This window comes from Cydia strobilella, chromosome 2 (genome assembly GCF_947568885.1).
Source record: "Cydia strobilella chromosome 2, ilCydStro3.1, whole genome shotgun sequence".
NCBI lineage: Eukaryota > Metazoa > Arthropoda > Insecta > Lepidoptera > Tortricidae > Cydia > Cydia strobilella.
In genome coordinates, this window is record NC_086042.1 from 5,210,681 (window position 1) to 5,223,087 (window position 12,407).

Below are 12,407 nucleotides of genomic sequence, written 5' to 3' on the forward strand. Positions count from 1 at the left end.
CCATACAAAAAAAAAATGTTTTACCACCCCCCGCAGCGAAATTTTTTTAGGAACTACGGGTCAAAATTTTTGTTTTGGGCTCTAGTATGTGTGTGCCAAACGGCTAACCTGTACATCGATTTGCGGTATTCCTTTGAAATTGGGGTCGAGCGGCTTCCGCTAACAGTTGAAATTTTCACAGATGATGTATTTCTGTTGCCGCTATAACAAAAAAATACAAAAAACAGAATAAAATAAATATTTAAGTGGGGCTCCCATACAACAAACGTGTTTTTTTTTGCCGTTTTTTGCGTAATGGCACAGAACCCTTCGTACGCGAGTCCGACTCGCACTTGGCCGTTTTTTTATTGTTCAGAACAGGTACTTACCTCGTGGAAACTTAATGTGGATATCAACAAAAGTTGTTGTTTTAGTTTTCGTATATCCTGTTTTAAATACGTTTTTTTTACTTAAAAATGCATGTCATTTTACAATTTGCTCTTATGTTGAAGAAATAGCTAGTCATCGATGACTAAATTAGCAACGTGCAACGTGAGATGAGATCTGTTAAGGATGCTTGCAACGTATTTCCTTATGTACTTATTCTGTAAATTTTATGCGTTTACAATCTATGATGGCGGCGGCTGGCGGTCTCTACACCGCGATTCAAGCGGCTGACGATTTTTTTTGTTCACAATGGCATCTATTGCTATCATCTGACGGAGTACCGAACGGGAGGCGATGACTGTTTTTACTTTACGTGTTTTCTCTGCTGCCATTCCTCAACCCACCAACGGAGCGGGATCTAGTTATCGCCCGGGAGGCGACTGGTCATGGAAATCTGTTCCTGACTCGCGGACCGCGGTCTATGTCATGTATATCGTCATGTTGTATGATTCTTTTTTTGTATGTTTGTATAACCCTCCACAACCATAGGCACTTTGCTGGACAATACCACCTTCCGTCTAGCCATATCTTTAAGAATAGGCGCACCAACCAATGTACCTCACCGTTGCCAATGTGGAGTCACGGTGGATGGTCTCGGTCACCATGGCCTCTCATGCAGTCGAAGTGCTGGGAGAATCCCTCGGCATGCCAGCATCAACGATGTCATCCGAAGGGCCAAGGTGCCGGCAGTCCTCGAGCCCAATGGTCTGACCAGGGACAACGGCAAGAGGCCCGACGGAATGACTTTGGTGCCTTGGAGTATGGGTCGGCCCCTTGTCTGGGATGCTACTTGTGTAGACACCCTGGCGCCGTCCCACATTCCGGGCACCAAAGTTGAAGCTGGTGCGGCTGCATCTTCAGCCGAAAACCTCAAACGTCGCAAGTATGCTGCCCTTGGCAGTAGCTACTTGTTTGCGGCGTTTGGGGTTGAAACCCTGGGGCCGTGGGGGCCAAGTGCGCGCCGACTCCACAAGGAGATATCGGCACGTCTTATTGAGGCTTCCGGTGACCACGGTAAGCACTATTTCGCGCAGCGCATCAGCATAGCTATACAGCGCGGAAATGCGGCCAGCCTTCTGGGCACCCTACCACACGACCGAGACCTAGGTCAGATTTTTTATTTGTAAGTTTTTTAGTTTAGGTCATTATGTTTTTAGCTCACTATTGTTTTAAGTGTATAAACTGTGTATTTTTTTTAAGCATTAATTTATGTTTCTTTCTTTTTGTCTGTTACCTTCCGTGATATTTAGATCACTAAACTTGATGGTCTCATCAGAAGATCAGCGCTGGAAGTTGCCAGCAACATGCTGAGATGAGGCCATTTCGTGACACTTTATTCTCACTATGTTCTTTTGATGTATGTCTATTGTCTATTGTCTGTGTGTTTACGAATAAAAACATTATATTCTATTCTATGTACATAGGTACTTGGCTAGTTCTTGGAATAATGCACATGTATTTATCTACTAATATTAAATTTTAATGGAACCAATGAATCACAAACAATTGTGTTTTTCAATTCTTTGCACACGTATAGGTACTACTCACCAGTCTCATTATTAAAAAGGTTTTATTTTATTTCTTGGATTTGTTTGAATATATTAAAACTACTTAGTACTAAATAATGATAGAATACATTTGAAACATTTGCGTGATAAAAATATTTTGAATACAGTGTCTAAATCCGGGCGAATATTTAAACGGTGGTTAGTATAGGACCTAAGAAATACTATTTATATTCACATAGTTTATCTCTAACTTTGCTTACAAATACAATGAAAATATTAACCAATGATTCTATATCTGGTTTAATGTATTGCCAGATTGGATTTACAAACTGTATAAAGAACACTGTCAAAGTGTAGTGGTGGCATAACGGTGGCACAAAACGTACAACTTTATAGTTAAAATATGTTACCTATTTAAAAGGCTACTAATAAACATTAACAGTTAAGTAACATACATTAGAAAACCTGTTAGTATTAAGGTAGTAAGTATTCCTTTATACTTTATTGTGACGGTTTCATACATTAGTATTAATAATTTATTAAATGATTAAGATGAAGTTAAACTTAACTCGTAAGGCGTAGTTACGCGATGTTAACTGCATCATAAAATCATATAAGTAGATGTTTCAATTCATAAATGTTTTAGTGGCACATTAACGTTGATGGCTCCTCTACACGATCGGCCATCATACTAGGTCATTAAGATGGGCCAGCGTGTAGAGAGGGTAGTGGTGTCGGATGGCTTATGGCGCGGCGGGATGGCGAGGAGTAGCCACGGTGTCGGTTTTTCGTCCGCACATCAAAGGTAGTGGGCCAGCAATGGGACGTCGTACGCATCTACACGTGGCCCATTCCATAGCGTGCTCTCAACCATCGCATGGCCAGCTCGCTGGTCCAGTGCTGGGCCATCGTGTAGAGGAGCCATGATGTAGACTAATGGAATTGTTAAGGACGTTGCAGTCTTTGGGGTAATTGCATCACAATATATAATATGCCGGTTCTGTTCTAAATGCAAATGATCTGCTTGACTCAGAGGACAGCACCTCGCCCTCGCTTTCCATCGGCAGCCTGCTGGTGCTGGAGTTATGTTCTATATGCCAGTGACCTGCTTGATCCAGTCGCGCACGGCAGACACGCGCGAGAACACGACGAGCTTGCCAGGCGCGCACTCGCGCGCGTCGTCCTGTACCCAAGAAGTCACGCCCACCAGTCTCCGTGGACCTTCGCCCTCCGTCACCAGGCCACTACCGCTATCACCCTGAAAAAATGTTCATTTATAATAAAAACAAATATGTGACCCACGCTGACTGACGATTGCAGACTGAAATCTGAAAGGTTCTCGGTAATACAACATACCTAAGTCTGTACTATACACCAAACGGCAATGGTCTGCTATTATTTAGGCTACCAATGCTTAGTTTCTTTAAATGATAAATATTTGGCTACAGAATTGCTCTTATTTATATATCGACCATATCGGTAGGTTTTATTGCGTTCTGCGACTGCATGGAAACTCGAGAAAACTATTTTTCGAGGAAATGAAATCTATAGCTAGATCGATTTCCCGATAAATAAGCTATACCTAGCATAATCATAGGTATGTTTTGAATACTACTTCTCCATTTTGACTCTGTGTTGCTCTAGAAAGTTTTTCTGAATTATACTTACGTTGCACGCGGAGTCGAACCTTGGTGGTCGGCCCTTGGCACAAAACATATCTTCTGGGCTGAATTGCTCCAGGCTCGCGCAAGCATCGTTGTCTAACGTCTCCAGCTCCATGAAATGCATCTCTTCGCGCATCGTCTCCTGGAATCAAACATCTCTTATTAGATACAACTAGTTCCAAAATCTGACAGCGTGCAGCGTATGGTCGTTTCGTATGCGTCCTAGAAGGTTTTAGACGATCAAGGTCGCACTTTATACAAGACTTTGTAAATTAGGTAACCATAGCTTAAACAGAACTGCACAGAAATTTTAAGCATTTATTTCGCCGTTCCACTGTATTGCCACGGTCATGGCCACCGGTCAATTTCACTACGCTCACGCTTATTAATGACGCGTTTCATAATAATGGTACAAGAAAAGGATTTTTTCAAATTCCGTAAATTTGAATGGATGTGGGGTACCTTTTTTCTGCAGCTGACTGTACTAAGTGGTACGTGTATACTTACAACGTGTTTGGCCAACTCTATTGTAACGTCTGCAAAAGAGTCTTTAAGACCAAGTTCGGCCTGGCCAGCCACATTCGGACCCATAATAGGATTTTTTTAAGGAAAAAAATATTATAGCTGTAATTACCTACTCTCTGAAGGTGGCAGGACCGGAGCCAATCCTAAGCTATGTATATACATAGCTTGACTAACATAAAGCACATAGCATATGCTTTGCATAGTTAGATAGTTTATGAGATCAAGAATCTATAAGCTCGGTGCTTTTGTTTTGTTTGTTTTTGCAATTCAATATGCAAATCGCTGGTTTAACTGCGCGCTGCCGAGCGGCAGCGGTTTCTTCAGTTATGGCAGAAAGGCTGACCACCAACTCCGAGGTACTCACGCCATGGTGCTGGGCGCCGTAACCCGCGTAGGCTACGGGCGTGCCGTGGTGCAGGTAGCCCTCGTCATCGAGCAGCACGGCCGCGATGTTCACTCCGTCCAGCGGAAGCGGCTCCTCCAGCTCCGCCAGCAGAAAGTCCCAGTGTGCGCCCACCTGACAACCAAATAAATATGTATTACTTTCTTATTATCCATTCTTATATGCGACCAAGTAGGTACTTATTAGGATCGCTAGGTTTTAGTTCCCTTGCAGTAAGGCGGAATTAAGTACAATCTCCTAGTGACAACATGCGAAATACGTGGCGATACAGACTGTCTTGAGCTGGTAGGAAGAAGTGTTAGACTCACTATTCCATTTGTGCCCAAAATCTCCTGAGACCGCGAAGTCACAACCTTTTGGCAGTCCCAATTACACGCACTGTAGCACATAAAAATTCGCCAGCTGTTCATGCTCTAAGGTGAACTCGCTTCTGTCATGGGCACCAGAATGAATTAATTAATTATGTTTGCAAGTCGATGGATAGTTGTGTATCAGATGTGTCTGCGGTACTGTGAGGTGATGGACGAAAGTTAATTGTGATCTGATTTATTACGTATTTTATAATTTGCAGTGTACAGTGATTTGCTTTCGACTGTAATGCTGTACCTATATATATGTTTTCAAATAAAATAAAAAATAAATATCGAAAATTCGAAATTTTTTTGGCCTTTGTTTGATTTGCCAAATTTTCATTTGACCGAACGCGTTTTTGTCAATAATAGTAATTGTTTCCAAACTTTTGTTAATTTTTTTTATTTAATAGATTCGTTTGAGACTTAAGTTCCCGTTTTTGAGTTCATAATTCATAATTCATAATTCTTTATTGCAACCATGGTACAGTATAGATGTAAATTATAATATACAATGTCTCACATGGACCCTGTAAGGGCACAGCATATCAATAGCTTACTCATAACATTTTATTATTATATTTTTTATTGTATTGTATGTAGCAAATTATTAATTTATCTAAAAAAATATCAGGTCATAAAACAATTATTCTAATTACACATGAGATCATTAATAAATGTATTATAATAAATAAATTATTGTACAATATTCATATTATAAAATTGTTTTGTTATAAATTTAGGTATGTATGTCATAGTAATTTAAGTAAGTATGTCATTGTTTTAATAAATTACTTAGAAGATGTCTGTAACATTATCATTAAAAAAGTCGTAGTAGCATTTATTTATTAGAAAGTCTTTCAACATTTTATTAAATTGTTCTTCGAGATATTTCAACCACCAGAGTTGATATTTTCATTTTACTAATTACACTATAATTTATTTAAGCACCTACTCGTATACTCATATTTTTTTACTTAGCCCATATTTATAACATAATATCGCAGTAAAATGTTAATTGGTCAGTATATTTTCTGTGTGTACTAGGTACAGCAAGGAGCCGGATATAGGTATTTTTTGCTGTCCAATGTAGATAATTCTGCAGTGAGTAAAAACCCTTTTTTGTTACGAACGTAATATTCTTCGTCGAACTACTGAACAATGGCGTGTTTTTTAACCGACTTCAAGATTTCAAAAGGTCCTAGGTAATCAATTCGGTTGTTTTATTTTTAATGTTTGTTACTCCATAACTCCATGATTTCTGGACCGATTTTGAAAATTCTTTTTTTTTTTGTAAGTATATACATACAGATTGGGCCCCGTTTTTGTCAAAACTCAGTTCTGATGATGGGATCCATGAGGAATCGAGGGAACTCCTCAAATGTTTAAGGCTTACATATAGTGATTTTAGTATTTTCATCAACAAATCAAGCACCTACATTTAAAAAAGTGACATTTGATAAAGTGGAACTGCTGATGATCATAACGGAACTCTTCAATGACGCATAGTTCACGTTTGGCGATTTGTCCTCTTCGTTATGTTTGTTAAGCAAGTTAGGTTTTCAAGAAACATTTTTGTCAAGCTCGAGTTCTGATGATGGGATCCATAAGGAATCGAGGGAACTCCTCAAATGTGAAAGGTATACATATAGTAATTTTTGTATTTTTATCAACAAATCCAGCATTTTCATTTTAAAAAGTGACATTTGACAAAGTGGAACTGCTGATGATGATCAGAATGGAACTCTTTAATGACGCATAGTTTACGTTTGGCGATTTGTCCTCTTCTTTATGTTTGTTAAGAAACTTAAGTTTTTAAGTCATATTTTTGTTAAGCTCGAGTTCTGATGATGAGACCCATGAGGAACCGAGGGAACTTCTCAAATATGAAATGCATACATATTGTGATTTTTGTATTTTTATCAACAAATCCAGCATTTACATTTAAAAAAGTGACATTTGATTAAGTGGAACTGCTGATGATGATCAGAATGGAACTCTTCAATGACACATAGTTCACGTTTGGCGATTTGTTCTCTTCCTTATGGACCCAGACCCAAACTTGGACCCGGACTCGGACCCGGACCCGGGTCTGGACATGGACCCCAACTCGGATCCGGACCCGGACCGAACTCTGACCCAAACTTGGACCCGGACAGCCGGACACGGACCCGGACTCGGATCCGGACCCAGACCCGGACCCGGAAATGCTACTAGAAAAGTGGGTTAGGTTAGGTTAGGTTAGAACTGTGAACCTTACAGAAACGAAATGCTATCAGAAAAGTAGGTTAGGTTAGGTTAGGTTAGAACTGCGACCCTTACAAAAACGAAATGCTACTAGAAAAGTGGGTGGTTTTACCTCCTTTTCTACATTATTAGGCAATATTATAATAATTAGGCAATTAGGCAAAATTAGTCAAAAGATGGATTAGGATAATTACGCAAAATATGCTGTCTATTTCATTTCATTGTCTGGAATCTAAGAGTGCACCATCAACAATAAGTAAACTTTCAGCGGCATCCCCCATTGAAGTCGGTTTTTTTTTCTTAAAAATTATTTTGTTCTCTACTGCCATGTGTTTCTAACCATTCAGTCTGACGTGCGTAGCGTGACGTGAAGGAGCAGAACTCTTTGCCAATAAACCTCAGAATATTTTCGATTTTGGATGTTGTAAATATTATTGAATCTGGTCCGTTTAAGGGTTAAAGCAAGTCGTGGTACCTGGGCGATGTTAAAGTCCTCAGCTCTCAACCAATAAGGCCCGACGGTGAAGCGCGGGTGCACCACTAACCGCTTCACGGACCTCTGCACGCCGCTGTCGTCGTCGGTGTGGCCCGTGCCTGCCACAGCGTAGTCCGCCCCTGAGAAGATTGTGCTGAAAACGTTTGATTTTGGAACTACATACAAACAGTAAAGTACATCTAGGTTTAATCCTGATGAACTGACGTAACATGAACTAAATAATGTTGCGAAGTTTTATGATTAGCTGTGTGATCTGCTGATTTATTACATAATAAGTTAATAACATATAACAAATTTTGTTCATGACTCCTATTTTATGTAAATAAAAAATTCAATAATGACTAACTGTGTTTACAGTAGGTATCTACTTCTAATATGCATTTTTGTAACTGTTAAATTTTGTTTTTATTTCGTTATAATATGACGCGAAGTACAATATTAGCCAATACAATTTATTACTTGGCAGTAATTAGGATGCATAGATTACTAAAACTGCACTCATTAAATACTGATCAGTGCGCCGCGGTGAGCACCCAGCGCTCGCTCGCCGATGTGCAGCCGCAGGTGCCGCCGAACAGCACGGCCGGCGGGACCCGCCGCCGGTGCACCACCGTCGCCGTGTCGTTCATAGGGGATTTGGGGACAGCTGCAAGAAGTATCAGAGCCAGAGTGAGTTTGAAATGTTTTGTTAAAGACTGACCAGTGCGCCGCGGTGAGCACCCAGCGCTCCCCGATGACAGTGCCGCCGCACGTGCCGCCGAACAGCACGGCCGACGGGACCCGCCGATGCACCGCCGTCGCCGTGTCGTTCTTCGGGGGTTTGGGGATAGCTGCAAGTTGGACGAGCATCGACTGTTATATTGAACGAAACTTTATATCATTATTCTAGCTAAGATTATTTCCTGGCACGACCACGCTAAGCACCGACTTGACAGTGACAACGAATAGAATAGAATAGAAATAATTTATTCGTTAGCACACACAAATGGAAAGTTATACAAAACAGAGAAACATAAATAAAAAGAAAAAGTGCCACGAAATGGTCTCACCTCAGCATGTTGCTGGCGACTTCCAGCGCTGATTTCCGGTGAGACCATCCGGTGAAACAATCACGACAGGTAACAAGAAAAACAACAAAATTAATATATAATATAACATACAAAAGACGGAGACAGAGATAAGTTAAAAATACATATTACAATAGACACTATTATTACGTACAGCTGATATATCCGGCCGAACTCAGCTTGGCCGTACATTATGCCTAAGATTATAACTAGCGCCATGCATACAATGCATACATAATATCCCATAGGAGCCATACTTGATGTAGCACTTAAGGGCCACATGCGCGTTCCCGGGTTGGCCATCTAACTCGGAGTTAACCGTTTGTATATAAACGGTTAACTCAGAGTTATTTGGCTAGTGGCCCTTAGCATGGTCCGACTCTACATGACGTATAGACACTGAAGTAGGCGGTGAACAAATATATTAGCAGCGTGGAATTTTAGTGACACTGTGACTGGTGTCATTGGAAACGTTTTATTTTTGTTAAACCTACCTAGGTATAATGGTGTTTGCCGTAATCATATTCTAATTCTAGCGTTTGTATGTGTGTTTACTACATCATGCGTTTATTCTGGAAAAGTAGTAACGATCTAACATAATTCAATAAGTGAGTTTTGCAAGAAATTGGAATGAGTGTGCGTTAAGATCTATTATTCGCTCGGCTGGTTATAAATCGATAAAAATTGACACAATAGAACGCATGCGCAATATGACCGTGGGATTCGGAATAGGTATCTGCGGTGAGATAGCGAGACTAAAAATAAACTATTTATAATTTTTTGCTTGAAAAATCGGTCGTTTTCGGATAGTATATATCTGATTGAAAAGTGTTAACGTTTCTAATATTTTTGAAGGCCATGTAATATGTTTGTAATAACTACTTTTTCACCTCAGCAGCTCGAACAAGCCTACTTTCGTCACTCCAGGGAGTGAAACAATGTAGCTTTTTAATTTAGTGAAGGCCATGAACTTCATACTTTTACGGTACGGTACGGTACGGTATGGTACGGTACGGTAAGGTACGGTACGGTACGGTACGGTACGGTACGGTCCGGTACGGTTCGGTCCGGTATCGTCTCGTCTCGTATCGTATCGTATCTTATCGTATCGTATCGTACATATTATAATACTTTTTTTTTCTGTTTATTCTGTGTAATTCGAAGTACATTTTAACCTTTAATATGTTCTCACTACTGAGGTGAAACATTATGTGTGCAACACGAGAGCAAAGTTATTTTACATCTCGTGTTTTTGAGTCCCTCGCTACGCTCAAGATTCTACCTTAGAATCTTTCGCTTTCTCGGGACTCAAAATAAACACTCGCAAGAAAAACCAACTTTCCTCTCTTGTTGCACAAATAACTATTTTTTGCTTCTTCAATGCTCTCTTATCAAAAAGGCAATAGCCCCGCCGCGGCGCCCTGGTGCGCCGTATACAGTAAAAAGGGGTGCCGTGAGGCAATCCTCCTCACCATGTACTATCTACAATGTATTTCGATAGCCTAACTAGGTTAGGGCGCCGAGATTAAATTTTAAACTTGCTACTGCGCCCTTGACTGTAAAAGATTGGGTACCCTCAAGGCGTTAAATGGTTTGGTAGTAGCGTTGTGTTGTTTTCTAAATATCTACCTGGGGTCTATTTATTCCACCAATGATCTAATTCGCATGATATCAATGTCTGGCTGGGCCATTCAGAGAATAAGTAGCTCTGACTGAGAGTTGTAAGTCAGAATACCAACTGCACTTATAACATATTTTTATATAATGAATTCCAGCTCAAATCATTAGGTAACTATATAAAAAAAATATTTTAACCACTAGTTGCGGTTGCGGCACTTAAAACTTTGAAACGTAATTATTACACATTCACCGAATTTATCGCTCATAATCCTACCTATATCGTATCCTCAAACCACGATTGCCACCGAAAAAAAAAACGAAAAAGTGGAATAATGAATGCATTTTCGGTTGCCAATGGGACGAGCCATTATTTGCGGTGGTAGGAACTGAAAAAGCTCCGCAGCAGATAATCAGTGCGAACCAGGGGGCCTAGTCAAGATGACAATCATTGATTGAAAACGCCAATCGAATTATGTACCTACCAGGTTTTGGAAATAGTCACGTGTTATCGTAGTGTCATCCAGATATTTTGGTATCTGGCTAGTAGTATTTTCAAATAAAATGTAATTAGCCATAAACCTGTTTTTTTATCTGCGATACTACCTGCATTTGTCATCTTCATGCAATCAGTCTCGCTGGAAGCGCACAATATTCCACCACTCACTCTACCAGTTTAACTAAACTACTGGCATTTTCCACTAACAGCAAGAATATACCAGCTTAATATTGAAACTGTTGGCATTTTAATTAACCGAAAAAATGTATACACTTGTAGGAACATGAGAAGATAATAATACCCCTTATGGGTCACTTATATCCATGCACAATGTTGCGATCCGTTAATGATATTGATACCTGCCGTGAGTATCGGGCTAGCAAACGACGACTATTTTCTCGATGGTTTTGATGCTTTCATGTTACGATCGTCATCATTTTATGCAGCTATTTTTAGCGAAAATGCAAGAGCCAAGTGTAGATATAGTCCGACATCAAATTGTAGAAAATTATTGAGGGCGCCACATTTATTTTTATTTTTATAGGCAATTCTTAAACAGATTGACTAAATTCATTAAGTAGTCATCGTCATCTACTCATAATTAAGTTTTCGAACCGTCGAACAGGAATCAGTAGTAGTGGTTGTATCGATATCCTCATCGACCGGGCGCGTAGCCAACGTGCCAATCGTTAACGCTCCGTAGCGTATCGTATTTGATAAATAAATAAATAAATGACTACGATAATCGTAGTCATTTATTTATTTATTTATCAAACAAGTTAAACAGTATGACAGTAAAATACCAAACCACTGCTACCTTACACAGAAAATACAAAAAGAAAAAGAAAAAAAAGAAGAAGAAGAGAAGTCATCTCTCTTCCCCACCAGTGAGACAGTGACAGTTGCGTTTCGTTCGCTACGGAGCATTAATAACGATTGCACGTTGGCTACGCACCCGATCTCCGGCGCTGAGCGCTACACACATAATCAACATTTACTACCGCATTCAACGTCACTCCAACAGTGTGCTTACTGAGTAAAACATTTACCTACAATATCTATTGGTGGTTATTGTTTAAAAGTTACTTACGGTTTTCAGTTACTTCCGGCGGTCCGGAGTCAGTGGTGGTCATTTCGGTCCGGTTCTCCGGCCGCGCCAGGGCGCCGCGGCTCACCGCGACCACTACACATAACCTTACTAGCGCATTCATCGTCACTACACACTAAACACTGACTAGACCTGTCTATATCAGTAGAGCCTTTATATAAATTCTTATGATCGTTAGATGCATATTTAATTGCTTGTTATTGGGGAGTATCTATTTGTGATTTAATTGCTGGTTGCTTGTACTTTGTTTGTGTACTTCTTTTTTCTTGTACAAAACCACATTAGCTAAATTATTTACAGTTAATTATGCTAAGGGCCGAGCGCGCCCATGGGGAACTGGGTGTATGTTAGCAACAACCGCAAATAAAGGGAGAGTCACTTCCACCTTAATCAGACATTTCTCAGCAAGCAGCCCTTTGCTTTGAGGGTAGGGTTAGGTATAAAATAATTTAATAGCGGGTTTCAAAACTATAATGACTTACGCGCTCAAAAAGGTA

The 12,407-nt window shown here is 40.1% G+C and overlaps 1 protein-coding gene across 1 annotated transcript; it reads right to left on the reverse strand.

Annotated features, from left to right (window-relative positions):
- Positions 1-2,975: 2,975 nt before the first annotated feature.
- On the reverse strand, positions 2,976-12,041 carry LOC134750182 (scolexin B-like). Its single transcript, XM_063685311.1, has 6 exons — positions 11,893-12,041; positions 8,320-8,449; positions 7,599-7,752; positions 4,488-4,640; positions 3,603-3,740; positions 2,976-3,192 (listed from the first exon to the last, which is right to left on the reverse strand). The coding sequence occupies exons 1-6, from the start codon at positions 12,011-12,013 to the stop codon at positions 3,025-3,027; spliced, it is 864 nt and encodes a 287-aa protein (XP_063541381.1). The 5' UTR covers positions 12,014-12,041; the 3' UTR covers positions 2,976-3,024.
- Positions 12,042-12,407: the final 366 nt, after the last annotated feature.